A 24,608-nucleotide genomic window follows, 5' to 3' on the forward strand; every position below is an offset into this window, starting at 1 on the left:
CAAAACCGTAAACCCTATATTATTGTTCATGAATGTAGAGTGATTAAATTAGGTTTTGCAAAATCTTTTTAGTTTTGTCAATTTAGGTCTTTGATGAGTTTTCAACATTTTTTTTTAGTTTTTCGAATCAAACAAACAACTATCTCTTTTGATTTCATTCGTGTGTGCTTTCAATTTTTTTCATTGTAGTAGTTTCGTTTATGCTGGGATTAATCCTATGCCTGGTATCACGGTTTTTGTTAAATCATGCTTTTTTTGTTATTTACTAAGGTTCATTTTTTATAGAATGAAAGAAAAGATTTCATCGAAAGCATTGCAAACCTCATCAACAAAGAGGAAGATGGAGGTTACAATTATTTTCATGTATCTGTTTTCTTATTTTTTTTTATTTTTTACTATGGGTTCAAAGTTTGATTATTTGTTTTTTCAATTTTATCCTACTAGATATTTATTTTTAATTTAGATTACTGTTTTCTTTATTAATTATAATCCACATCATCATCCAAGTCATTTAACGTTTAAAACTCTCCACATCACTTTTTATCTAGACCGTTGAATGTTATAAAATTTAAAGGCTACAAAGAAGTGTAAAATTGTTTGTAAAAATATTTATCCTTTGATCGTATCTCATATATAAATAGGCACTTACTTAAGTAGATGTTTGAATATTGAATAATTTGATTGCTTAAATGACTTCTGAAAAGACTATTCCATCCATACTTTGTTGTTATAGACAAAAAGTAGTATAGTTTGAGCTGGAAAGCCCGAGTGTTCTGTTAAAATATCACTACATATGATTAAATCAAGAGAATGTTTCTTGTTAAAAAAAAAGAAAAGAAAACAAAATCAAGAGAATGTACGGATCCAAAAACACTCTCTTCCCCACTATATTTGTTTCTCCTATCATTGTCGTTCTGTATTTGTTAATGTTCAGTGGCTACAAATCTGTTCCGCCGGCGGTGCGTCCCAGTTGGCAGTTCGGTTCTTCAGTTGGTTGAAATCATGAATGCATTGATCTGTCGTCATGCCTGCAACTCGCTTTCGCTCGGCAGCGAGTTTCTTCCCAGCAACTCGGTCAAATTTGCTCTCCCAATTCTTTTCCCAAGCTTTATGGGCATCACAGAGCTCAAGGGTGCCGTTGGCCCAGTGGGTCCAGCTCCATCCTTTGTAGAGGCTCAACATCACGTCCGCCACGCACGGCCCTCGGCACACAGGCGTGCAAGGCCTGCACTTGGCCCCGCTCAATGGCCCTGGGCTTGACAAGGACGCCACCGGCACTCCAAAGCGGTGTGGCGGGAACTCGTACTGGCGGTCTGTTACGATACAAAAGGGGAGTCGTTTAGTGACGTAAGGTACCCCTTGGGTGGTGAGTTGGGCCTTGAAGGCGGTTTCGGAGTTGAGTTGGTGGAGTCCGGCTGCGTCGAGCTGGGGAAGGAGGGAAAGGCGGGAGAGGGCGACAGTGGAGGTGTTGAGGTCGCCAACTCCAAAGCGGTCGTTGAGTCCGCCATAGCTGGAGCCTGGTGGGACCACGTAGTGACCGCGCACGAAGTATTTGGGGTGGAGGGGGGCGTTCCAGTAGCCGTCAACTCGGGTTCGGACAATCCAGTCGTAGGTGAAGTTGTTCTGTTTTTGGTAAGCTTGGATCATAGTTAGGCAGCCTTCCACCAGGTTGAAATATTGCAACAGACCCTGCACATGTATGACTCATAAAATAAATGTAATTTAATTACTTAGAAGTTGGAATTTCATGAATTAAAATTTCCACTTTTATATTATGTATCAACTATCAAACAAGAAAAAGAAAAGGGAGCAACGGAAGAGAGAAAATGACTTCTTACACCTTTCCTTGCTGCTACAATTTATTTAAGGGGCTTTAGATCCAGATCCAAAAACATACATAATTTTTAGAAGTGGGTTTAGTTATCTAATTATATATTTTAATTTTTTTATAATCATTTTATATATTTTTAAATATTAAAAATCAATTAATACTGCATTTTTCAACTCCGAAAAATCTAATTAACATCTTATAACAAAAAAATTAATACGCTAACATAAATCTATATGCAAAACATTTTATCTGAACTCAAGTAACAAATATATGAATGTATATTATACCTATAAATGAGATATGAAACCTAACTAAAGATTAAAAAAAATATAATATACCTACAAGTAAGATACATTAATATGTGACATGTTGATTATAAAAAAAAAGAAAAAAAGCCTGTCATAATAGTAAGAACAAAAAATAACCAAAAAAAAAAAGAAAAATTGATATAAATTGATTATAAAAATAAAAAATAAAATCTATAATAGTTGATTATAAAAAATAAAAAATAAATCTTTCATATAAGTAAGAACATAAAATAACGAAAAAATAAATAATCAAGAAAAAAATTAATTTTTATAAGAAATCTTATCATTAATTATTGATAACAAAATAATTAAATTTAATAAATTAAATTTATTTTAATAAATTGAACTATTTCTACTATTGCTTTTAAAAATTAAACTTATATATCAAGTTTCCTCTTTATTTAAATTATTATGATTATTCAACAATTGGTTGTTCAGCTGGCCTAAGTATAATAAATTTACATAAATTCTATGGCATGTGAGTGCATTCTTTATACTTTCTCCTCCTTGTCCTACGTGTAGCTCCGTCTAGGAGGTTAGAGGGCGTTTGTTGCGCCGGACTATCTCGGACTGGATTAGCTTCAAGGACTAAGCTGGACTGGCTTAGACTAGACTAAACTGGACTAACTTAGTGAAGCGTTTGGTGCAGTATTGGACTAAGAAGATAAATAATAACAAATTCTAATATTATTTTATTTAATATATAAATTATTAATATTTTATTATAATCTTATCTTTTTCTTCATCTTTTCCTACCATTTCCGTTCCACTCTTTTCCTCTTCTCTCATCGTCCCACCCTTTCCCTCTTTTTTTCCTCTCAGACCTCTCAATTCATGTCTCTTTCTCATTTCTGGTCAAACTCCTTATTGATTCCAGTCTCTATTTCTCTGTCCTTCCTCCCTCTCTAGCTATGCGTTGTTCGAACGGAACCTCACGTCTCCAATTTTCCCGACGAGTTGCAGGTTTCCCGATGTATTTTTTGGCCAACCCTCATTAAATTGGATGAAGTTAGCACCGTCAAAAAATTCATCACTATCCCTGGACCGAGATCTTAGCTTTGCATCCTCGAATTTGTCATGGATTTGAAGAAGCCCAAACAGGCCGAGACTTCCAGGCCATTTTCCGGCCACATTCGACCACATTTTGGCATCGATTCAAGTAAAATCGTAATCTTGTCACTCCCAGCTTCAATTTGGTATATTTTACATGAAAGTTGGTTGTAAAATGGATCTGAAAGAGAGTCGGGAAGTTAATGATTGATCTAGGTGACAGGCGATGACGAGAAGTCTGTCGGGAGTGGTCGTTGAGCATGACAAGGACGAGAAATAAAGGATAGTTTTAGCTAGTCCCATGGTTATTGGGGGGTCTCACTAAGACCTCTTAGTGAAGGATTTTGTCCATATTAGTCCCCTTTAGTCTCATTAATGTTAGTCCCAACATGGAACAAACACAATATTGGACTAATAGTTAGTTCAGTCCAGTCCAGTCTGAGTTAGTGAGGGCAAACAAACATCCTCTTAGAGTACACGACTGAAACGGCAACTAGAAGTAATTGTTGTAAACACGTTATATACCACGATTAGTCACGATCCCTAATCTTCTTTCTTTCTGGTCCAGCCAAAATCAATTAGTTCTGTGTGACTATACTATAATATCCCAAAACAGAAATAGAGTTAATAGTTTATGTTATTTCTGTTTCAAGAGAGAAATTACGAAAAAAAAAAAAAAAAAAAAAAGAAAAAAAAAAAAAAAGAAAGAGGAAGAATTGAGAAAGAAAGAGGAACCTGGATGCCATTGGGCGAGTTCTGGGCGGTTAGGACTCGGAGCTGGAACTCAGTCTCGGGCATTGGTTTGGGGTGGAAGATTTTGACGGCGGCGATCCTTGGCGCCGATTTGAGGAGCGAGAACTTGAAGGCGTTGGGGTCCACAGGACTGTGCAAGAAAAGATCGGAATTGGAATATTTGTTGAGAATCTTATTGAGGATGGACGGCCCCGTGAGCTCGAACCTCCGGGCCCCACCTACCAAGCAGATGGCGATTCTGGAGCGACCCAATTCATCCTCCTTCTTCTTCTTGATCAACAACTCGGTCCGATTTTGATTTTGGTTTGGAGTCCCTGTAGGTGAAGTAGGCGAAGCAATTGGCGTTGAATTGAAGTTGTTGGACGGCACCTGGAACTGGAAGGCGCGGCCGCCGCGAAAGATGGATCGGATGGGAGCAAAAGGGATGTTGGTGGGAGAGAAAAAAGAAGAGGAAGAAGAGAAGGAGGAGAGTGAGAGGAAGAGTATGAGAGATAGGGGAGGGATGAGTAAGAGCAGCCGGCGCCAATCGAGATCGGAAAACCATCTGGAGAGATAGACGGTCATCCTATTTTCAGGGAGGAGGGTTCTCCACTTTACCATGTCATCTGATTAGATATATGTTGACGATGATGATGGTGCTGGATTGGATCCCGTGGCAATAAGTGGCTTGAGAAATTAGGGGGTGACTTTGCGTTTACTCCTCCCTCTTCACCTCAACACTTTAATCACACCACTTTGATGTTATTCCCATATTTTTCGGTTTCCGCTTCCAACTTTGTTTCGCTTTTGGGTGTTGGATGGGATCGACTGTGGAGAAGGAAGGAAGATGGCAAAGCCTTTTGGTGTGAGGGGACGATATGAGATTCTTAAAATTAGGTTTAAAGGAGGATCATGATATAATGACGTGATATTTTAGGGGCAGAGGAAATTTTCCGTTTCGGGAGCCTACGGGCTCTTGTTGCCTTACTTGATCCAGCTGTCTGGGTCTGGTTTTTAATTTTCTTGGGTTTGACTCGGTGTCTATTGTTTGGTTGGTAAACTAGCTACATCCTTTTGTATCTTCTTGGGCTCTGGACTTGCCTGTGCTTGTCTATCTTCGACTTTTCCGGCTTCCATAGGAAAAGGCCAAGGGCAAAGTATAAATTATGTAGGGTTTGTTTGGAATTGTATTTTTAATAATTAAAAGTGTTTTTGTTAAAAAATATTTTTGAAACTAATTTTTAGTAAAATTACAAGTGAATTATGAAAAGACACTTAAAGTGCATCATACACAAAACACATAACCGTTGCTTCTTGTTGGAAGCACTTCTAATGCTTTTGGAACTCAATAATATTTTTACTAAAAATACTTTCAGTCGTTTTAAAAGTACTTCCAAACGAATCTGTTGTCTAATTTGTTAATTGTATAGACGTGTCAAGTGATAAGTGTGAAAAATAGATAGGGAAGCTTTGCATTATTTTTTTAATTATTTTTTGTCCCTCTCAACTCTTTTCTTTTTCGGTTCCCATAAATATATTTTCCCTTGCAAATATAATTAAAGGAAAATAGAATTAAGGGGGAAAAAACAAGAATAAAACGGTAACATGTTCAACATTTTAAAGTTGGGCCTCTACGGCTCATTAGCCCAAGAAAATGAAATTTTGGGTGCTGTAACTTGGAAGTGAGGCGAGGACGGGGTTGGGTTGTGCATGCAAATTGCAACGACGACGGTCGTAGTTTCAGTTTCGAGCAGTGGAGCAGCAAATAGCAATGCAAGGAGGATCATCGGGGGTTGGACATGGTCTGAAATACCACGTGAACTTTTGAAATCCCTAATCCCCATTTCCCTTCTTTTACCCTCTTTTCCCCCAAATTCATAAACCCTACTGATTCGATTCCGATTCCCATTCGAACAATCGAACAATCGAACAATCGGCCAGGCTAGATGTATATCAGATGTTAAAGCCGACACAGATCATACTAGCTTCATCACCGGCACTCTCAGCCTCAAAGAAGAAAACGAGGTTTGCCTGCCTGCCTTCTTCCCTCTCGTCGAATTCTTTCAAACAAAATCGGTGGATCAGAATAATTGAATTGAATTGAATTGACATGTTGAAATTGAGTAGGTGCATTTGATTCGGCTCTCTTCCGATGGAACCGAACTCGTGTGCGAGGGTTTGTTTTCTCACCCCAACGAGATCTGGGACCTTGCTTCCTGTCCCTTCGACCAACGCATCTTCTCTACTGTTTACTCAACTGGTAATTGCTATTCTGTTTTCTTTTTATTCTTTTTCTTTTTTCTGATTATTTCGGATTTCCCCTGATATGATACCTTTGAACCTTTTGAATAATGCTTGGATGGCATATTCTCACTGTTATGCTTTTCCTCTTTTATCTTTCCTATTTCTCTCTAAGTTTTATGCTAATAATAATGGTAATTATGCATTTTCATCTTTTATTTTATCTTGCTTCTCTATTTGTATTTTGCTTTCAATTCTCTCCAAGTCCAGTATGTCAGACATTGGCAGTGTTTTTATAAAGTTCAATGTGCTTGAAGGCGAGTCATACGGAGCAGCAATATGGCAGATCCCCGAGTTATACGGTGAATTGAATTCCCCTCAGCTGGAAAGAATTACCTCCCTCGACTCACAAGTTGGCAAGATCAAGTGGTCAGTATGTTAAGCCTGCTCTGTCTCTCGGCATCATTTAGTTGCCCGATTGTGTTTTATTAATTTCGAATTTGTCTTTCATCTTCCCAACCATCTTTTCTTTTCTGTTGTTGTCTTTTTTGGAATGAAATAGAAAGATGTATGCCACCACAGAAAAAGGATCTCTAGAAATATAAATGATTACGTTAGCAGTTAAATTTAAGGAATCATTATGTTATGCTTAGAAGGAAGATGCTCATCTAATGTTCTTGGATCATGTAAGTTTGTGGAGGAGTATTTGGTGTATTCTTGTAACAGGCGTTACTTTGCAATAAATTTCTTGTGGAATATAACTCGAGTTTGTTTCGTGTTATTTGTTTTGAGATGTGGTTTGGTATGAACTTTGTATTATATGTTGGACTCATTGATTCTTTGACTCTCTTGTGCAATGTGAATATACATTGAACAGCATTCTTTAGTGGCCATCGGGAAGGCATGATAAGTTGATCAGCATTGATGAAGAAAATTTGTCCTTATGGAGCTTAGATTTGTCCAAAAAAGCTGCTCAGGTAATTTTATGATGAATTTCCTTTAGAAATTTCTCGTCAATCATCTGCCTATGTGATACATCTTTATGGATACGTAACCAGATTCTCGGTCTCTTTTCAAAATTTAAAATGGAAAACTTTGGTTCCGGTCCCTGGTTGACCAAAATCTTTAGACTGAAACTTTATTTATTTGAATACTTTGATTGAAGGACAAAATATAAATTTCAGTATTAATAAATAATTTTTAAAATGAAAATTAACAATTCTTTCCTAAAATCATGCAAAGTTCAATACCAAATAGGGATTTTCAAAATTTTCCTCAAATTTGAATTATGTGAAATTAGATCAAATTTTTTATTTATTACAATTTTTATTTATTTTTATTTTTTAAATTTGGGTACGTTTACAAAAGGGTACATTTTATTTTAAAATATGGATACATTGTAGTTAAAAAAAATTGGTTGGTTTTACATAAAACAAAGTGGTACCCCCCCCCCCCCCCCACTTTTTTTTTTTATAAAATGAAAAGTGGGTACTTTTTTTATTTTTTTATTTTTTTATGAAAAGTGGGTACATTTTTATTTTATTTTATGAAAAATGGTACATTTAGGTTCTCATCTCTCATTTTTTTAATTTCATTGATTGAAACCTTATTCAATTTCAATTTTTGATCAACGTCCTTTGGTTTTTATGCACGTCATTGTTTCAATAATATAATATTTACATGACAAAGAGGATTCTATTAATATGTTTTAAATTTTTTTTCTTTTAAATTAGAGATGTTAAAATCATTTATAGGTGAGGTTTAAACAAAAAACAACAAAATGTCGTTTTGTGAATTTGCGTTACTATCCTTAACTTTTTTGTTGTGATAGAAGACTAAATGGTCTTTTCACATTCTTTAGGTTGACAAAGAGGGTTGTATTAATATGTAGTTTAGATTTATGACAAATGCATTTTCAATTTGTACTTAAATTTAATTTGCAACCATTTTTTTAGTTTTAGTTTGTACCCATATATTTTTGTGCCTGTATTTTAAAACTTTTATTTGTACCTATATTTTTTTAATCTTTTATTTGTACTTATTTGTACCTATTTTTCATTAAAAATGTATCACTTTGTTATATATACGTAAAATGTAATTGTACCCATTTTCTCAATGTAATCTATTCACTTTTTTATTTTTTTTATTTATAATTTTATAATTTTTTTTATTTATTTATATGCCATATTTTATAATAATTTTTTTATTATTTAAAATGGATCAACAACAACAATAAAGTCTTATCCTATTAAATGGGCTTGGCTATATCACAATTACGCTCGGTTATGTGCTACGTCTTCCGTTAGATTCAAGTATTCAAAATCTTTTCTTAGAGTCTCTTTCCAAGTCTTCCTAAATCTTTCTCTACCCTTTCGACCTTGAACTTCTGTCTCATAATCGCATCTTTTAATAGGAGTGTCTGTAGGCATTCGTTTCACATATCCAAACCACTTTAATCGATTTTCTCTTATTTTTCCTTCAATCTTGGCTACTCCTACTTAACCTCGGATATCCTCATTCCTTATCCTTTCTTGTGTGCCCACACATCCAACGAAGCATTCTCATCTTTGCTAAACTCATTGTATGTACGTGTTGATGATTCACCGTCCAACATTCTGTGCCATAAAACATTGTTGGCTTTATTGCCGTCCTATAAAAAATTTCCTTGAGCTTTAGTGGCATACAACGGTTGCACAACACACCTGATGCATTTTTCCACTTCATTTATCCAGCTTGTATTGTATGGTTGAGGTCTTCATCCAACTCTCCATTCTTTTGCTAGATTGATCCTAGGTAGTGAAAGCGGTCGCTCTTTGGTACTTCCTAATATATAATCCTCACCCCTAACTCTTCTGAACCTCTGTTCGCACTGAACTTGCACTCGATATACTCTATCATCGACCAACTTAGGTGAAGACCTTTAAATTCCAACACTTCTCTCCAAAGGTTAAGCTTCGCATTTACTCATTCCTAAGTTTCATCTATCAACACTATATCGTATGCGAAAAGCATACACCAAAGAATATCATTTTGAATATGTCACGTTAACTCATCCATTACCAATGCAAAAAAGGAAAGACTTAAAGATGAACCTTTATGTAACCCTAAAGTTATGAGAAAGCTTTTGGTTTGTCATTCATGAGTTCTTACGGCAGTCCTTACTCTATCATACATATCCTTTATAGTTTGGATATATGCTACTCGTACTCCTATCTTCTCTAAATCCCTCTAAAGAATGTCTCTTGGGACCGTATCATATGCTTTTTTCATGATCTATAACGGTTTATGATTAACCCGGATTAGACTTATGATGAGGTTCAAGTGACGATTCTTGACTGGAAAGACAAAGTTCTTAGGAACAAAACCGTTTGTATGGTGAAAGTTTTATTGAGAAACCACTTTGTTGAGGAAGTTACTTGGGAGACAGATCTTTAGGAGTGTTGAAATTTCGTCTCTTAAAGGAAGTAGATTGTGACGATCCGTCCCTAAATTTTCTATGTAATTTTCTCCCCGAGTGTAAATTGACGTTTATGCCCCTTTTGGCAAAAGTGGAACCTGACGTGCTTGTAGTATTAGAGCGTATATTATGATTACACTCAGTCATGTTCATGTCAGATTTCCTCTGCATCTGCATGAACTCATGTGTTAGCATAAATTGATGGGCACTTGATTTTATTATGCTACTGTTGTGATATTGTGATTTGTCGTATGGATTTATTGTTGATTTACATTTGATTTCATACTTATACATAGTATGATTTTCTGGAAACTATATATGTTTTACGGCGAGGGGTTAGTATATTCCGAAAATAAATGTGTTTATAAACCTTTGTTTTTTGCCTACTCACCATTCAGTTTTTCGTCCCTCCAGGTCCTAGTTAGTTGATTACTCTATGGCATACGAGGAATATCTGGCGGTTCTGACATACCTTCTAAATAAATGTAGGAGTTTTTCCTGTTGTGTAATAAGCACTTTAACTAGTTTCGACTACACACTTTTATGTCATCTATGCTCTGAACACTTGTGTTTTATGGGTTTTTCCCATTACTGCACACTCGCTACTTTAGTTTAAATAAGTTTTAGATTTGGTTTAAATTTATCCATAATTTTATGCATCACTTTCCTTTTGGTTACGTCACATTCAGGTGATGGCCAACATGCCTCGATTTCGATCGGGATGTGTCAGTTTGGTATCAGAGCATAGGTTTGGCAGTCCTGCATTCCTTGTATGTGTTATAGGTCCTAATCATTTTTTATCTCTTATGTCAGTATCATGCCACCTCGTAGAGCGCCACCTGTCCATTATGAAACTAATTTTCTTGATTTTGGGTAACGCGGTAAGGCTATCGCTAGCGCCATTCAGTTTACACTTCGCCCTCCCCAAAGGACTACTTTAGAGACCGTATCCCATCTTCAAATAAATAATTTCTTTGGTAATGAGGAACCTGAGAATTCCAAGGTGGATCGACCATGTTGAAAAGACCTTTCACGTTATGCAGCGATAGGGGAATTTTTCAGCAGAGAGATGGGTCGAGACAGCGACTTGGTTCTTTCGTTTGGGAGCGGAATCATGGTGGATTAGGAGTCGCGCCTATTGTCTGTTCAAGATGCCATAAATTGGGATGTTTTTAGGCGCTTATTTGAGGCTAGATTCACATCTCCGGAATACAAGGATCAGAAGAAAAATGAATTCACAGAGATGAAACAAGGTAAAATGTCAGTCACATAATACGATTGGAAGTTCATTAACTTATCCTGTTATTGTCCGGAGATCGTTGGGAATCCCAGAGAGATGCTTTGTTATTTTAAGATGGGGACTCGTAAGCGACTGCGTTCTTTGGCGACTTCTACTCCATGCTCTATCTACCAAGAATTATTTGAGGTTCTGCTTCGTGTTGAAGATTCCGAGAATGCTCGTGATGATGACGATGATGAAGAGGCAGGGTTATGGTTGAGAAATCTTTCACAAAGCATCGATAGTAGCTAGCAAGATTAAGAAAACTCCGTACTTCAGTGACAGTTTGAGGTTGCTCCCAATTTTCCACTGCTGCTACTTTCTGAGGATCCACGAGAACACCCTGAGCTGATATCACGTGTCCCAAGAATGACACCTGATCCAGCCAGAACTGACATTTACTAAATTTAGCGTACAATTGATTCTCCCTTAACTTCTTCAAAACCACACGTAAATGTCTAACATGGTTAACCTTGCTCTTAGAATACACCAGAATGTCATCGATGAAGACAATTACAAACCTGTCAAGATACGGACGGAATACCCGATTCATCAGGTCCATAAAAGCTGCTGGAGCATTAGTTAACCCGAATGTCATCACAAGAAACTCATAATGATCGCTTTCTCCTTAGCAAGAACCTTTCCATTCTCATCCTTGATGCACCTCACTTGGTTCAAGTCTCTTGTCTTCTTTTCCCTTGCTCTAGCTAGTTTATAGATATCCAACTCTCATTTTTTGGTATCTAGTTGCTTATACATATCGTCAAAAGTCACTAGCTTCGCTTCTCTTACCGCTTTCTTCGCCTCCTTTTTCGCTATTCTATACCTTTCACCGTTTTTGTTATTTAAAATGAACCAATATTTAAAAATAAAAATATTCAAAATAAAAAATTTGATCAGTTTTCTCACAATTCTAATTTGAGAAAAAAAAAAATATCCCTATTTGATATTAATCGTTGCATGATTTAATAATTTTGTTATCAAATTTCTTACATGATATTGAAATTTAACATTTTGTCCTTCAATCAAAGTATTCAAATTAATAAAGTTTCAATCTAAGATTTTAGTCAATCAGGACTGCATCCAAAGTTTCCTTTTAAATATATGAATGGTTACATTATAAATAAATTAAGGGTACAAATAAAAGATTAAAACAATGATGGGTGTACACAAGGTTCTAAAAGACGCTAGTCGAGCGGCGGTCAAGGGCCTATCGCCTAGGTATCTAGGTGGGGCTAGGCAATTTTTTTTAATTTTAATTAAATTTATTATAAAACATATAAATAAATGTTTGCTTATACTTGAAAAAATATATAATTATATTGAGATACATAAATTGCAAAATAGATTGACATAGATTATAAAGTATTACAACATATTGAGAACATGGAAGCATATAATGAGTGTTCATCCAAGTATTCAACAAGTCTATGGTAATTTATTGAAAAAATAAAATGCAAAATGAAATGAGTGTTCATCCAAGTATTCAACAAGTTTATGATAATTTATTGAAAAAATAAAATGCAAAATGAAAATTATCTATTTTTTGTCTAAATAAGAGACACGATCTAGTTGGGTGCCTAGGCAGGGCTAGCCGCCCTTTTTAAATTTTCATACGTCTAGGGATTATTCGGAACGGTGGCTAGCCGCCTAGCCCCTAGGTGTGGATTTCTAGAAGAGTGGGTACACATAAATATTTCAAAATATGGGCACAGAAAGAAATTAAATTTATGGGTATAAATTAAAATAAAAAAATTGGTTGCAAATTAAAAAATGGGTACAAATTAAAAATAGATATATTTGGAAATGGTTAAATGATTTTTAATTATAAAATTGAATATGCTGACATGTAATTGAAATAATGGCGTGGATAAAAACCAAAACTTACTTATAAATTTACTCCATTTAAAATTATTTTGGTTTCCCACTTCATCAAAATTTACTTATGCATGAACCAAACAAGGATAAACTGTTATTGTTGTGAGCAAGGTAGGAAGGAAAAGACAACGAAATTTTCCTCTCACTCTCACTCTCTCACGTATGTTTTGTATTCAATCTTGTTACCATAATAAAACTTATTGGCCTTTCAAGATCTTAAAAGGCTTAGAATTCAATGGTATGTCACTTTGAATTCCAGACTGATTCTTGTTTAGGTTTTTTTTCCGAGTCCAGGTACAATCACAGGAGTCAGCTGGTGTGATGCACTACTTGTCTGGTGGTGCATGGGATCCACATGATATCAATGCTGTTGCAGCGACATGTGAATCATCCATTCAGTTTTGGGATCTACGAACAATGAAGTACGTATTAACACTTGCATTGTTTTTATTTGTTAAACAGGGCCAACATGGATTTTTAAACTTAATTAGTCAAATCCTCATGTGAAGCATATATTAAGTTTTGATAGTTCAAATGAAGGGACTGGCTTGTCATTCTGCAGATTATATATATTATCAACCAAGAATGAACAGAGCTATTTTAGGGACTGTTACTTGTTTGAGGTTTTTGTCATCAATATCCTTTCTTGATCAATAATAGTTACCGTTTATCTGCAGGAAGACAAATTCTATTGAGCATGCTCACGTTCGCAATGTTGAGTATAACCCCAACAAGAAACATGTGCTTGTAAGAATGTAGTTTTCTATTCCTCTGAGTGTGCTTGTTTCATTCTCTGTCTATATTTAATTCATTCTCTTCAATTGTTCTCTCGAGTCGATTCTGAATTTGAGAACTTGAAAGATGTTCACATAACTTGCATGCTCGACACATGCACTGATACAGAGACAAGGACTAGTCTATTGTGTTGCATAAAAATCAAGTAACAGTATTCTCATCTCACAAGAAATCTGTCTACTTTCAAAATACATTAGAGCATTTCACAGAAAAAATGAATGACAAGGTGTACTTATGTCTTCCAAAATATATAATGTTTAATTGACAGGGTGTACTTATGTCTTCCAAAATATATAATGTTTTTTTTTCTTTTTATTTTTCTTTATCATTTCTCAACATGGCAGTTATCACGATCATTTGTTTCTGTTACTATATCACAAATTGTTAACATAACTGCAGAAGATGAATCTGGTATACACGTATGGGATCTTAGGAAGCCAAACGTGCCTATCCAGGAGCTTCCAGGACACACACACAGGTAAATATTTTCTGTACTGTTGCATTTCGGTCTCTTCAGCCATGGTTTTTCCTGATGACCTTTTGTGCATCGGTGTATGTTTCAGAATTTTTGGGATGTTCATACTTGTATCAAAGAAGTGCCAATAATTGCAAACTTTAATTGTCTGATCGTTACCTCTTGAAATTTTTTCAGGACATGGGCTGCCCGGTATAACCCTGAGTACGATGGGCTGATGTTGGTTTGTTCTCTCTCTCTCTCTCTCACTCAAAGGCGGATTGATCCATTGCTTAACTCTTACAGTGACTATGAAGATAGTATTTATGGTAACTAAGGCAACTCCTGAGGCATATAATTGATTTTTTTTTATAATTTTTTTATCTTAAACTAAATTAATTTTACTTGAAACTATAGGTCTTGAATGGAGCTCTCGTGAGCCTTGGATCTTTGCATCATTATCCTACGATGGGAGGGTAAGAACCACTAGGGACACCAAGATCTATTTGTTTCAAATCATTCATTTTTTTCTTCCAGTAGAAGCATGAATTTTAGTATAAGTTTTGTTAAATGATGCCAGTTTCATATGCATTTGTAACATGCTTCATCTGCAATTCGCATGTATGCATCAAATGGGTCATCGTCACGCAGGCATGTATTGTCTGTGTTTTGAAAGAAGTGTGCGCGTTAATCAGTTAAACTGTGTCTGATAAAGGCGAAATTCTTTCTTTTTCATGAAAAACAGGTAGTTGTAGAATCAGTGAAGGCATTTCTGTCCAAGAAATAAGGTTTGAGAAACTGGTCCCTGTTGTTGTGTTTGGTCTACTTGGTGCGTGTTGTTCTGATTTTGTTTGACATTCATTCATGTGTTGAGTACAATTCATCTTTCTTAGATTTCGTCTTTGTCAAATAAGCTCATTGTATTTCCCTCCCTCCCCCTTTTAGTTATTTGAATGATTACTTGAATAATGAGTCGCTTAACACGTGCGACTGTTACCAATTTTGATCTTATCATCTCTCGTTTGAAGGATGTGAAGGATATGCACCCTTTTTCCTAACACTGGAATTTCAAAACTTATACTTGTGCTGCTCTACCAATCTTTTTACATCAACTCTCTCATTGCTTAACGATTCATGCAATGTGAGAGACGCAAGCACAAGGATATATAATAAAATCGAAGACTCTTGAAGGTGGATTTTTGTTTTGGTTTATGAGGTGGTAGTTGTCGACAAAGATGGATTTGTTGCCTCCTCAACTTTCGTGATCAAGTGACGACGTTAACCTTATCCAATCCAGATTCCAGACGCGCCAAAAGAAATGTGCTTGGTTTCCTCGTCCTCGAACAGCACAGGAGACATCCAAGTGGTCCCACATGTTGTATCAGCCAGACACATGGCCATCATTACACCATGACTCTCTCTCGTGCCACCTCCTGCTTTACACGTACGATACCTTATCCTTCTTTCTGTCAAATGCAAGATCGTTTATCCACAAGCATTTCTCCATGAGAAGAAGCTCATGGTCAACAGGTGCTCCGGCCATGTCATCATGCTGCCAAGTACTGACACGTGACGGAGCCAATTGGCTAGACGCGTGTCAAGCAACCTGATAAGGGTTTATGGAATTCGGAAGCCCTCTCCGTATTAGAAGGACAATGATTGTCTGTCCTTTCACTTATGATTTTCTTTCGTGCTCTCTTGTTTGTATGATTACAGTTAACCCACGTTAACATTTTATATTACTATTCATTTTTGTCTTATTATATGTATAAAAAAAATAATATAAAATATTAACGTGACTTAACCGTAATCACACAAAACAGGAAAACACGGAGAGCACCAGAACTGGAAGGGTAGACAATCCTTGTTCCTATTGGAATGGGTAGTTGTCTTATTTTCTACCTATATTTTAACCAAAATATTAGTGAAAATCTTTTTTAGAAAAAGACTTTTAGACCCCTACCCCGTTTCTCTCCCCCACCGTCTCTCTCTTCTACCCCCATTTCTCCTGCCTCGTGCTTCTCTGTCTTCTATTTCTTCTCTCTCGGCTTCTCCACCGACCGCTACGGCTGGAAGCTGCGGTTGGTCCACAAGCTCATGCCCATTAGAAGCCTCCAAGAAGCATTGCTGGATTGGAAGTGCCCGGAGCTTATAGTTTGGAAGAAAAGGTGGTGTTCTGCTTGATGTGGCTCTTGGGCTCGAGTATTTGCACCATGTTTGTGACTCACCGGTGATTCACGGTGATGTGAAGCCTAGCAATGTGTTGCTGGACTAGGATTCCCAATGCCAAGATTGGAGATTTTGGATTGGCGAGGTTGAAAACAGAGGTGGATGGTCAGGGTGAGCACGGTGGAGTTTTGGTGGAGGAAGGGCAAGAGGAGGAGGAGGATGAGAAAGAGAGCGGGGAAGGGAAAGCGGGATGGGGATGATAATGGGTTGATTTTGGAGGAGAGTGAGTTTGAATGTTGTGACTGGCGGGCTTGAAGAGGGTCGGTCGCCCGAGTGTTGTGTGGTGAGGATTGGGGATTCCGTACGACATGGCCGGAACGGCGTTTTATTAAGCGGAGTATTGAAGGTAACTTTAGGAATAATAGTAGATGGGGAAAATATAATGTGGATAGAAAATAGTACAATGGTGTGAGCACTGTTATTTTTTTGGGGTTTCAAAGTGGATAAAGTATTCGGCAATCATATATTTGAATTTAGCGCAAATTCAAATCAATAGAGTTTTATTTTTTGAAACAGTTGTGGGGGAAGGAGAGAAATTATCCTGTTTTTGAAATACTTTGTTTAGGATAAACTAATTCATAACCGCACATATCTACATTAAGGGGAGAGTCGACAAAGTCTCATAATGGATTAACCATAATATTTGGTTCAAATTCGTTATTGGTGATAATCGAACTTAAGATCTCTCACCGTACAAGTGAGGAGTAATATTATTGAACCTTAGTAGTAAGTTACAATTGATCCCTTGATTTTAGTTGAATTGGTTGGAAAGTAGTAACAAACCTGCATCAAAAGGACGAGATTTGAATTCACCAATGTGACACGTGTTGGGCATTCAAAGTCATGTAAACGATGCATGATGTTGCAAACGTAAAAAAAATTAATGTATGCAAGTTTTTCTCGCTATTTCATTAAAATGCGTATATATGAATATGAAAGAATTCACTTTGAAACTAGTGTTGTGTAGTTAGAATAAATCATCTTCTTATTATTCTTGTTATTTTATAAGAATGAGGAAGTAACATAGGGTTTAGGATTGAACATAGCTTTCTGAGCTGAAGCAATCGAATGCACAAGTACCTACTTAATTTGTTATATGAATTTTGGCTAGAGTAAGAGTCAAGACTTGTAGAAGAGAGCACGTGTCAGCGGTAGAGAGAGCCCTACCCAAAACAGAAGAAAGAAAGGAAGTGGGGTCGAGTCTGCTCACGTGTAACGGTGGTAAGATAAAATCGCGGGATTGGATACGGAGGGCACGGCCGATTGCGTTGCACTCGCAGCCACCAACCCATCTCACTCACTCGAGTCTGTTTTGCTCGGATTTGGATCATCTCTTGAGCTAATGGAAAGGATCCTCCTCATTAATCATTCATGGTCGTTGAATTTTTATCCAACGGCTACAATTATTATAACTTTTAAAGGATCATCCTGTTTGTAACCGTTGGATAAAAATTCAACGACTAAAGATGATTAATGAGGAGGATCCTCTCCATTAGCTCAGGAGAGGATCCAAATCCGTTTTGCTCAACCTTAACTTAAGGTGACTGTTACCCTTTCTAGAATCTCGCCACGTCTCTTTAAAGGATGGGATATCTATGAAGGAATAAAATGATCGGCCCTGTTTTTAATTAATTCAATTGTTTATTTTTTTTATATTTTAAATTTAATTAAATATACAGATAACCATGAGGCCAAATTTTAATCGCTCTAATCTCTAATTTCTCCAATTTCTGAGTCTATCCCTCAATTTCCTGTATAACACAGTCACACCCACCACATCATTACCATTTCCCTCCACCGTCTCTCTTTCTGTCACATCCAGCAGGAGGAGGAGGAGAAATTGAAAAAGGTGGAGAGGTTGGTTTACAAAAGACGAGGAGGCGAGGCCTCCCGAGTCCCCAGTCCCTCCATCCTTCCTTCCTTCCTTGGTTGTTCATCTTCTTCTGGCCAGTGGCCATAGCCCACCTCATTCAATCAGTCAATTTTCAAATGTCGCTAAAACAAAGATTCGCTCGAAATTCTCTGCTTTTTGCTCTCATTGCCCTCCCTCCCCCTAACCTTCTCCCTTCTCCCCTTCCCTGATTTCTTTCTTTATAAATTGAACTACTAACCACATTACTTCTCCCACCTCATCAATTAATTAATTTCCCCCAAACCCAAACCCAAAACCAAAACTAAACCCAAACGCAAAACCCAAACCCAAACTCAGGGAGAGAGAGAGACTACTTAGTCAGTCTCCCACTCTTACTCCTACTGTGAGGACTCCCTCCCAACCCTCTCAGTGTCAGTCCACGTTTCCTCCGCTTGGGATTCATTGGGATGGCCTTTTTGTAAACGCAATGGTGGCCACTTCCAGAGGCTTCGCTTCTCCGCCTGATTTCAAGCTCACCCGTCTCGGCCTCGCTTTCCATCCACATCCCCAACCCCATCCTTCTACTGCTACTAATGCCGGCCGCCCGTGGGATCTCAGGAAGCGCAGGAGGAGACTCTCCCTTCCCAGGGCTGACCCACCCGCAGTCACTCTAATCACTTGCTGCTGCTCCGACTCCGTTGTTCCGATTCTCTCCGGAAAGACCGTCGACAAGGCGGACGACCGGCGCTTCGATTCCAAGAAAAGGGCTCACAGAGCTGCTGGAGTCCAAGCCTCCGCCGCATTACCCTTCTTCGCTTCGTCTTCCTCTTCTTCTCCTGCTCAGTACGTTACATTTTCAATTTTCAATTTTCAATTTATGAGGGAATTTACTTCAATTCCATTCTGTTTGTTCTAGTATTGTTTTTGGCTTTTGGTGTTTATAATTAATTCACTCTACTCCACTGTATATTGCTGCAGATCTCGCTTCCTGTCCAAACAAGAGAAACACTACCCTCGCTGTACCCCAAGAAACTCCGGCCCGCAATCTCGTGACAGTCCTCCGAAAAGAGGTAATTCAATCAATCAATCAATCAATCATTCACCACTTGCTAATATACCATCATTGTGCTTCATGGATGGTTTCGGTAGATAATTACTAAGATATTTGATTGATCATTGTTCTTGTTGTGGTTATTGTGGTGTTTGATATGTTTTATAGATACTGGCATTGCCAATGAGAAGGAGTGGGGCATCAGCTTGTTAAACGAAAATGTAAACGAGTCTGGCACCAATGAAGATGGCAGCACTTGGTATCGCGAAAGTGGCGAGGACCTTGGCAACAATGGCTACAGATGTAGGTGGACAAGGATGGGTGGTACCTCCCACGACGCTTCTTCACAATGGAAAGAAACTGTATAATATCATAATTTATCATAATTATTTTGCTTTTTTAACTTTGTTAGCTCTGCCATATATGACTTGACGAACCTTCTTGACTATCCTTCACTTTATTAGGCATCTCCGTCATTTTGTTTACAGTAATAGTTATCACTGAATTCTAAGATTGTATTATCAAGGCGCCTTATATTTCATGCTCGAAAGCCCTAAAAAAGTAGAGGGGGACTTGGACATCCTGCTACCTGTAAACTAGCGTCATATTCATATTCTAAGTCCCTTGCTGCCTTGACTTTGTCTTTATAACCCCATTGAGAATCATCCCAGGTGGATGCATTTAATTGGATTTATTGATCTTATTGACAGTGGTGGGAGAAAAGTGACTGGACCGGATACAAAGAGCTAGGTATACTTCTTCCTTGTCTTCATCTTCAACTGCTAGCTATCATTAACCATGTCCATCAGTATAAAATTTCAATGAATGAGATATCTTAGGTTCTTCATTGTCCTGAATAAACCACAAACTTCAGAGTAGTTTGATATAAACAAAACAACACATTCATTTTTCTAGACGGGAAAAATGTTTTTGCTGCAATATAAAACATTTATGGTCCTCTTAAAGTAAATTTGTAGGCACTGTCTTCGTAGGTCCAGTATCATCCTTGTTTCTGGAAATTTTTGAACTCAACACTTCCCACTGCTGTGGAAAACTAGCACATATATCTAAGGGCATTGAACGACAATCATTCACTACAGACTTGATTAATTAATCAATTTCTGCTTTTTTTTTTCTTTCTGAAGACACTGTTCTGTCCTGTATACGTTTACAGTAACTCGTCTTTCAGCTAAATTCATTACTATATCATGGGCATGGGTACATATAGGCATGCATAATTCCCATCTGTTATCTTTTCATAGGTGTGGAGAAATCTGGTAGAAATGCTGAAGGGGATTCGTGGTGGGAAACTTGGCAAGAAGTTCTTCATCAAGATGAATGGAGGTCTTTATTTTAGCTCTATTTCATTAAGTTTTAGAGAATTACTTTTAACTTACTAAGTGAGCGGTAGTTATAGAAATTTTTTAAATTTATATTTCTTGACCTCCTCTTGTTTCATTCTCCCAATATAAATTAATGTTGCAACTTTGAAAGCACAGTAATGTAGCAAGAATTGAGAGAAGTGCACAGAAACAAGCAAAATCAGGCACTGAAAATGCGGGATGGTATGAGAAATGGTAAGCTAAAGTACGGTTTGCTGCTAATTCATTTTTCAGTCGCATTATAATGCATTGAAGGATTGATGAATTAGATAAAACATATGGACGATTTTACTTAATATTTTGGATGCAGGTGGGAGAAATATGATGCTAAAGGCTGGACCGAGAAAGGAGCACACAAATATGGTAGACTTAATGAGCAGTCCTGGTGGGAGAAGTGGGGAGAGCATTATGATGGAAGGGGATCTGTTCTCAAATGGTTTTTTTCTTCTAATTATCTTCTCTAACTGACTTAATTTAATTCTTCATCTGTTCATTTTAAAACAAAAAACCCTTCATTGTTCCTCCTTCCTCTTAAATTCAGAAATTCGTTTGTCATCTGGTATCATCATTTGACCATTTACAATGAAAAGTATGAAGCACAATACAGGCAGCTAAAAAATATCTACTCATTGATATATGCTGGATGCTATAATTTTCAGGACTGATAAATGGGCTGAGACTGAACTTGGAACCAAATGGGGAGACAAGTGGGAAGAGAAGTTCTTTGCTGGAATAGGTTCACGACAAGGGGAGACATGGCATGTATCGCCAAGCGGTGAACGTATGTGGAAGGACCTTGAACTATGATAAACACAAAATTTGTTTGCCCTTAATTGTTTCCTTTTACTATATAGTCTTGAATCCGTTCCAATTATTCAGATCTTCATGTTCATTTAACTTTTCAATAATGTAATCTGACGCAACTCTGTTTTTGTTTTCTAATGTCTAGGTTGGTCAAGGACATGGGGAGAAGAGCACTTTGGAAATGGGTACGGAAAAGGGATAAGCTTGCTGAACTGCATTGTCATCTATTGTTTTGGTTTTTCTTTGACAAGTTAACTTGCTTTCTCTTTTGCAGTAAGGTGCACAAATATGGGAAAAGCACGACTGGGGAAAGCTGGGATATTGTTGTGGACGAGGAGACCTATTACGAGTAATAGTTTCTCACTCTCTCTGTTTCTCTCTGTCTCCAACTCTCTCTCTCCACACACACTTCCACGCTGGAGTTGGTTCTGTTTGCATATAGTATACTGAAGCAGTCAAAAGGATTCTAGGGAATCAAATATATATATAATTTAGATTATATCTTCTGTTATTGCTTTTACTGTAAAACTAATTTTGATTTTTCAATCTTTGATGAAGGGCTGAGCCGCATTACGGATGGGCAGATGTTGTTGGTGACTCTAGCCAATTGCTGTCAATTAAACCTCGAGAAAGGCCACCTGGTGTCTACCCTGCCCTTGATTTTGGATCATTGTCGCCTCCGGTTGATGAACCGCCAGATGAATTTTCTCCACAATGAAGGGTGACCAAACTTAGGTGGTCCAGTTTAGAATGTGGATCGAAGTCCAATTATATGGGCTGAAACTCGTCTTTTGTAACGGACATTTTAGTCTTCATTTTATTCATTCTTTCAGTCGCCACTACGTTTAGTTTTGAGTTTTTAGTTAGGGTGAATGCTGCTATATTTTTTTCGCATTATTTTTTTGGAGAGTTGCATTCTACTTCTTCCATACCCGACGGAGATTTCTAGTATCTATATGTTCTTGCTTGTATGACCAAAATACGTTTTCACAATTTTGATTCGGTTTTTTCAACTTTTACAAAAATCATTACAAGGTCTTATTTGGTGCTGTTTTCTAGGACGTTATCCGTTGGGAGATTTCATTGACCCCCGGAAATAGTTTTGATGAATTTTCTAAATCACAAAATAGAATAATAGATAGGAAAATACTAGCATGGTCCTAGAATGGTTCTGGCATCCGTGTTGTCTTTGAAAGGTCTTAACTAAATTTTTACAAGCTTAAGGTGGGCGGAGAAAATTAAATTGAATTCTCAAAAGTCTTTTTAGAAATTGGCAAAACCGTTGGCTACTTATAGCTCACAATTTTTTGTAAAAATCGAATTTTTTAGTTTTGCGAGATCTTTTGCATGCGAATTAAGGGAAACATTTTAAGCCCATTCGAAACGATCTTTTAATTTATTGACTTCAAAAAGCTTTTTTTTTTTTTTTTTTTTTTTTATGATTTTACCAAGTCGCGAAATAGAATTATAGATAGAAAATTAGTCGGTTTTGCAAATTCGTTCATAAATCATTATTCAATCTATTTATTTTCACCTTCGTCTTACCGTAAAGTTTTGAAAATTAAGTTATTCTTGAGGGTGGACCCCATTTTAACAATGTTTTGGGCCTCAACCATATTTTTTTTTGAGAGTTTTAACGAAAAGCCCATGGTACTGTTCATTTTAACGAAAAATCACATTTTTACACTAAAAAGTCAAACCTGGTACTATTCACTTTACCTTTTATTTTGTCCTTATCGTTAAAATTCAAAGTTTTCAAGCCCTTTTCATTAGCTTTCCTTATTTTTTTCACTTAGTTTTTTTAGTTTCGGCTTAAATAGTCTACTGAATAAACATTTGTTGCTTAATAAATTTTAAATCTGCTTCCAAATGCCTTATAAATTTTTCCTTAATATGCTCATGGAAATATGTCGTGAAAATAAAAAATTTGCATTTTTGAGAAGAAAAAAAAAAAAAAAAACGTGCTAATGCTCGGTTTTTCGTATATAAATCATTGTTCAATCTACTTATTTTCACATTCGTCTCACCATAAAGTTTTGAAAATAAAGATAAGACATTATGTTGGTATCCTTGAGGGCGGAACCCCATTTTAACAATGTTTTGGGCCTCACAACTATATTTTTCACTTATTTTTTTAGTTTTCGGCTTAAATAATTTACTAAATATACATTTTTCACAAAAAATGTGGGTTAACACTCACGGTATTTAGTCGATTCTTACAAATTCGTACATAAATCATCGTTCAAACTATTTATTTTTACCTTCGCCTCACCGTGAAGTTTTGAAAAATTAAAGTAAGACTTTCTGTCAATATTGTTGAGGGTGGAATCCCATTTTAACAATGTCATGGGCCTCACTACTATTATTTTCACTTATTTGCTTAGTTTTTGCCTTTAAATATTATAATAAATATACATTTATTGCTCAATAAACCGTAAAACCGCCTCCAAATATCTTATAAAGTTTTCCTTAATGTTCACAAGACATAGTTCGAAAAATAAAAAATTTGCATTTTTCACAAAAAAAAAAGTGAGTTAACTCACGATTTTTAGTCGGTTTTTACAAATTCGTACATAAATCGTTGTTCAAACTATTTATTTTCACCTTTGCCGCACCATGAAGTCTTGAAAATTAAAGTAAGACTTTCTGTTAATATTCTTGAGAGTGGAACCCCATTTTAACAATGTCTTGGGCTTCAGTACTATATTTTTCACTTATTTGCTTCGTTTTCGACTTAGATATTAGACTAAGTATACTTTTATTGCTCACCAAACCATAAAAGAACTTCCAAATGTCTTATAAAGTTTTCTTTTATGCTCATGGAAAATATTTTGTGAAATAAATTTTTTTGAAGTTTTAACAAAAAAAAAAAGTGGGTATTAGGCGGGCTTGATGCACACAGAACGGGACAAACTTTGTGCACACAAAACGAGGTGAACTTGGGTGAACGGAAAAGGAGGTGGGCCTCGCTAATCGAAAACGCGGGCGGGCTTTTGGCATGCAAAAAGAGACTGGATTTGTCGCACACAAAATGAGGCTGGATCTGCCACGCAAACTAAGGCCACTTGGGGCACACAAAACAAGGTGAGCCGGTGCACGGAAAATAGGGATATAAATCAAAATGTATTTGAATCTACATAAAGTACCATAAGAAGAAAAGAAAATTCAATAAAAAAAAAAGCAAAAAATAAATAAATGAAATAGAAAAGGATACGATCAGTACTTTACCATCGATTTTTCACCTGATCTGTCGCCAACTTGTTAG

At 36.7% G+C, this 24,608-nt stretch overlaps 3 protein-coding genes across 3 annotated transcripts; 2 read left to right on the plus strand and 1 right to left on the minus strand.

Moving 5' to 3' along the window:
- Positions 1-694: 694 nt before the first annotated feature.
- Positions 695-4,961, minus strand: LOC137718320 (uncharacterized). The gene is made up of 2 exons (XM_068457844.2): positions 3,925-4,961; positions 695-1,689 (listed from the first exon to the last, which is right to left on the minus strand). Exons 1-2 carry the CDS (start codon positions 4,540-4,542, stop codon positions 931-933), a joined length of 1,377 nt encoding a protein of 458 aa, XP_068313945.2. The 5' UTR covers positions 4,543-4,961; the 3' UTR covers positions 695-930.
- An 841-nt stretch (positions 4,962-5,802) lies between these two features.
- DWA2 (DWD (DDB1-binding WD40 protein) hypersensitive to ABA 2) lies at positions 5,803-15,785 on the plus strand (the record flags this gene model as incomplete). The annotated part of the gene is given in 10 exon segments (XM_088698363.1): positions 5,803-5,946; positions 6,049-6,181; positions 6,480-6,591; positions 7,040-7,139; positions 13,071-13,198; positions 13,454-13,528; positions 13,966-14,049; positions 14,224-14,354; positions 14,443-14,501; positions 14,771-15,785. Coding segments are annotated over 10 exon segments (1,008 nt in total), but the record flags the coding sequence as incomplete, so codon positions are not given.
- Positions 15,786-17,893: 2,108 nt separating this feature from the next.
- On the plus strand, positions 17,894-22,185 carry LOC137717312 (protein EARLY STARVATION 1, chloroplastic). The gene is made up of 11 exons (XM_068456622.2): positions 17,894-18,949; positions 19,085-19,176; positions 19,326-19,519; positions 19,868-19,907; positions 20,420-20,501; positions 20,657-20,734; positions 20,850-20,975; positions 21,199-21,320; positions 21,489-21,528; positions 21,618-21,692; positions 21,902-22,185. The coding sequence occupies exons 1-11, from the start codon at positions 18,594-18,596 to the stop codon at positions 22,059-22,061; spliced, it is 1,365 nt and encodes a 454-aa protein (XP_068312723.1). The 5' UTR covers positions 17,894-18,593; the 3' UTR covers positions 22,062-22,185.
- The last annotated feature ends 2,423 nt before the right edge of the window (positions 22,186-24,608 follow it).

The sequence above is a fragment of the Pyrus communis genome, chromosome 8 (genome assembly GCF_041283825.1).
Source record: "Pyrus communis isolate YQ-2024b chromosome 8, ASM4128382v1, whole genome shotgun sequence".
Classification (NCBI taxonomy): Eukaryota; Viridiplantae; Streptophyta; class Magnoliopsida; order Rosales; family Rosaceae; genus Pyrus; species Pyrus communis.

Coding starts and splice junctions, on each gene's coding strand:
- LOC137718320 (XM_068457844.2), bottom strand. CDS start 4,542: ATGGTAAAGTGGAGAACCCTCCTCCCTGAAAATAGGATGACCGTCTAT. Junction 1,690..3,924: donor ACTCGCCCAATGGCATCCAG/GTTCCTCTTTCT, acceptor ATACATGTGCAG/GGTCTGTTGCAATATTTCAA.
- LOC137717312 (XM_068456622.2), top strand. CDS start 18,594: ATGGTGGCCACTTCCAGAGGCTTCGCTTCTCCGCCTGATTTCAAGCTC. Junction 19,177..19,325: donor TGACAGTCCTCCGAAAAGAG/GTAATTCAATCA, acceptor TATGTTTTATAG/ATACTGGCATTGCCAATGAG. Junction 19,908..20,419: donor GACCGGATACAAAGAGCTAG/GTATACTTCTTC, acceptor ATCTTTTCATAG/GTGTGGAGAAATCTGGTAGA.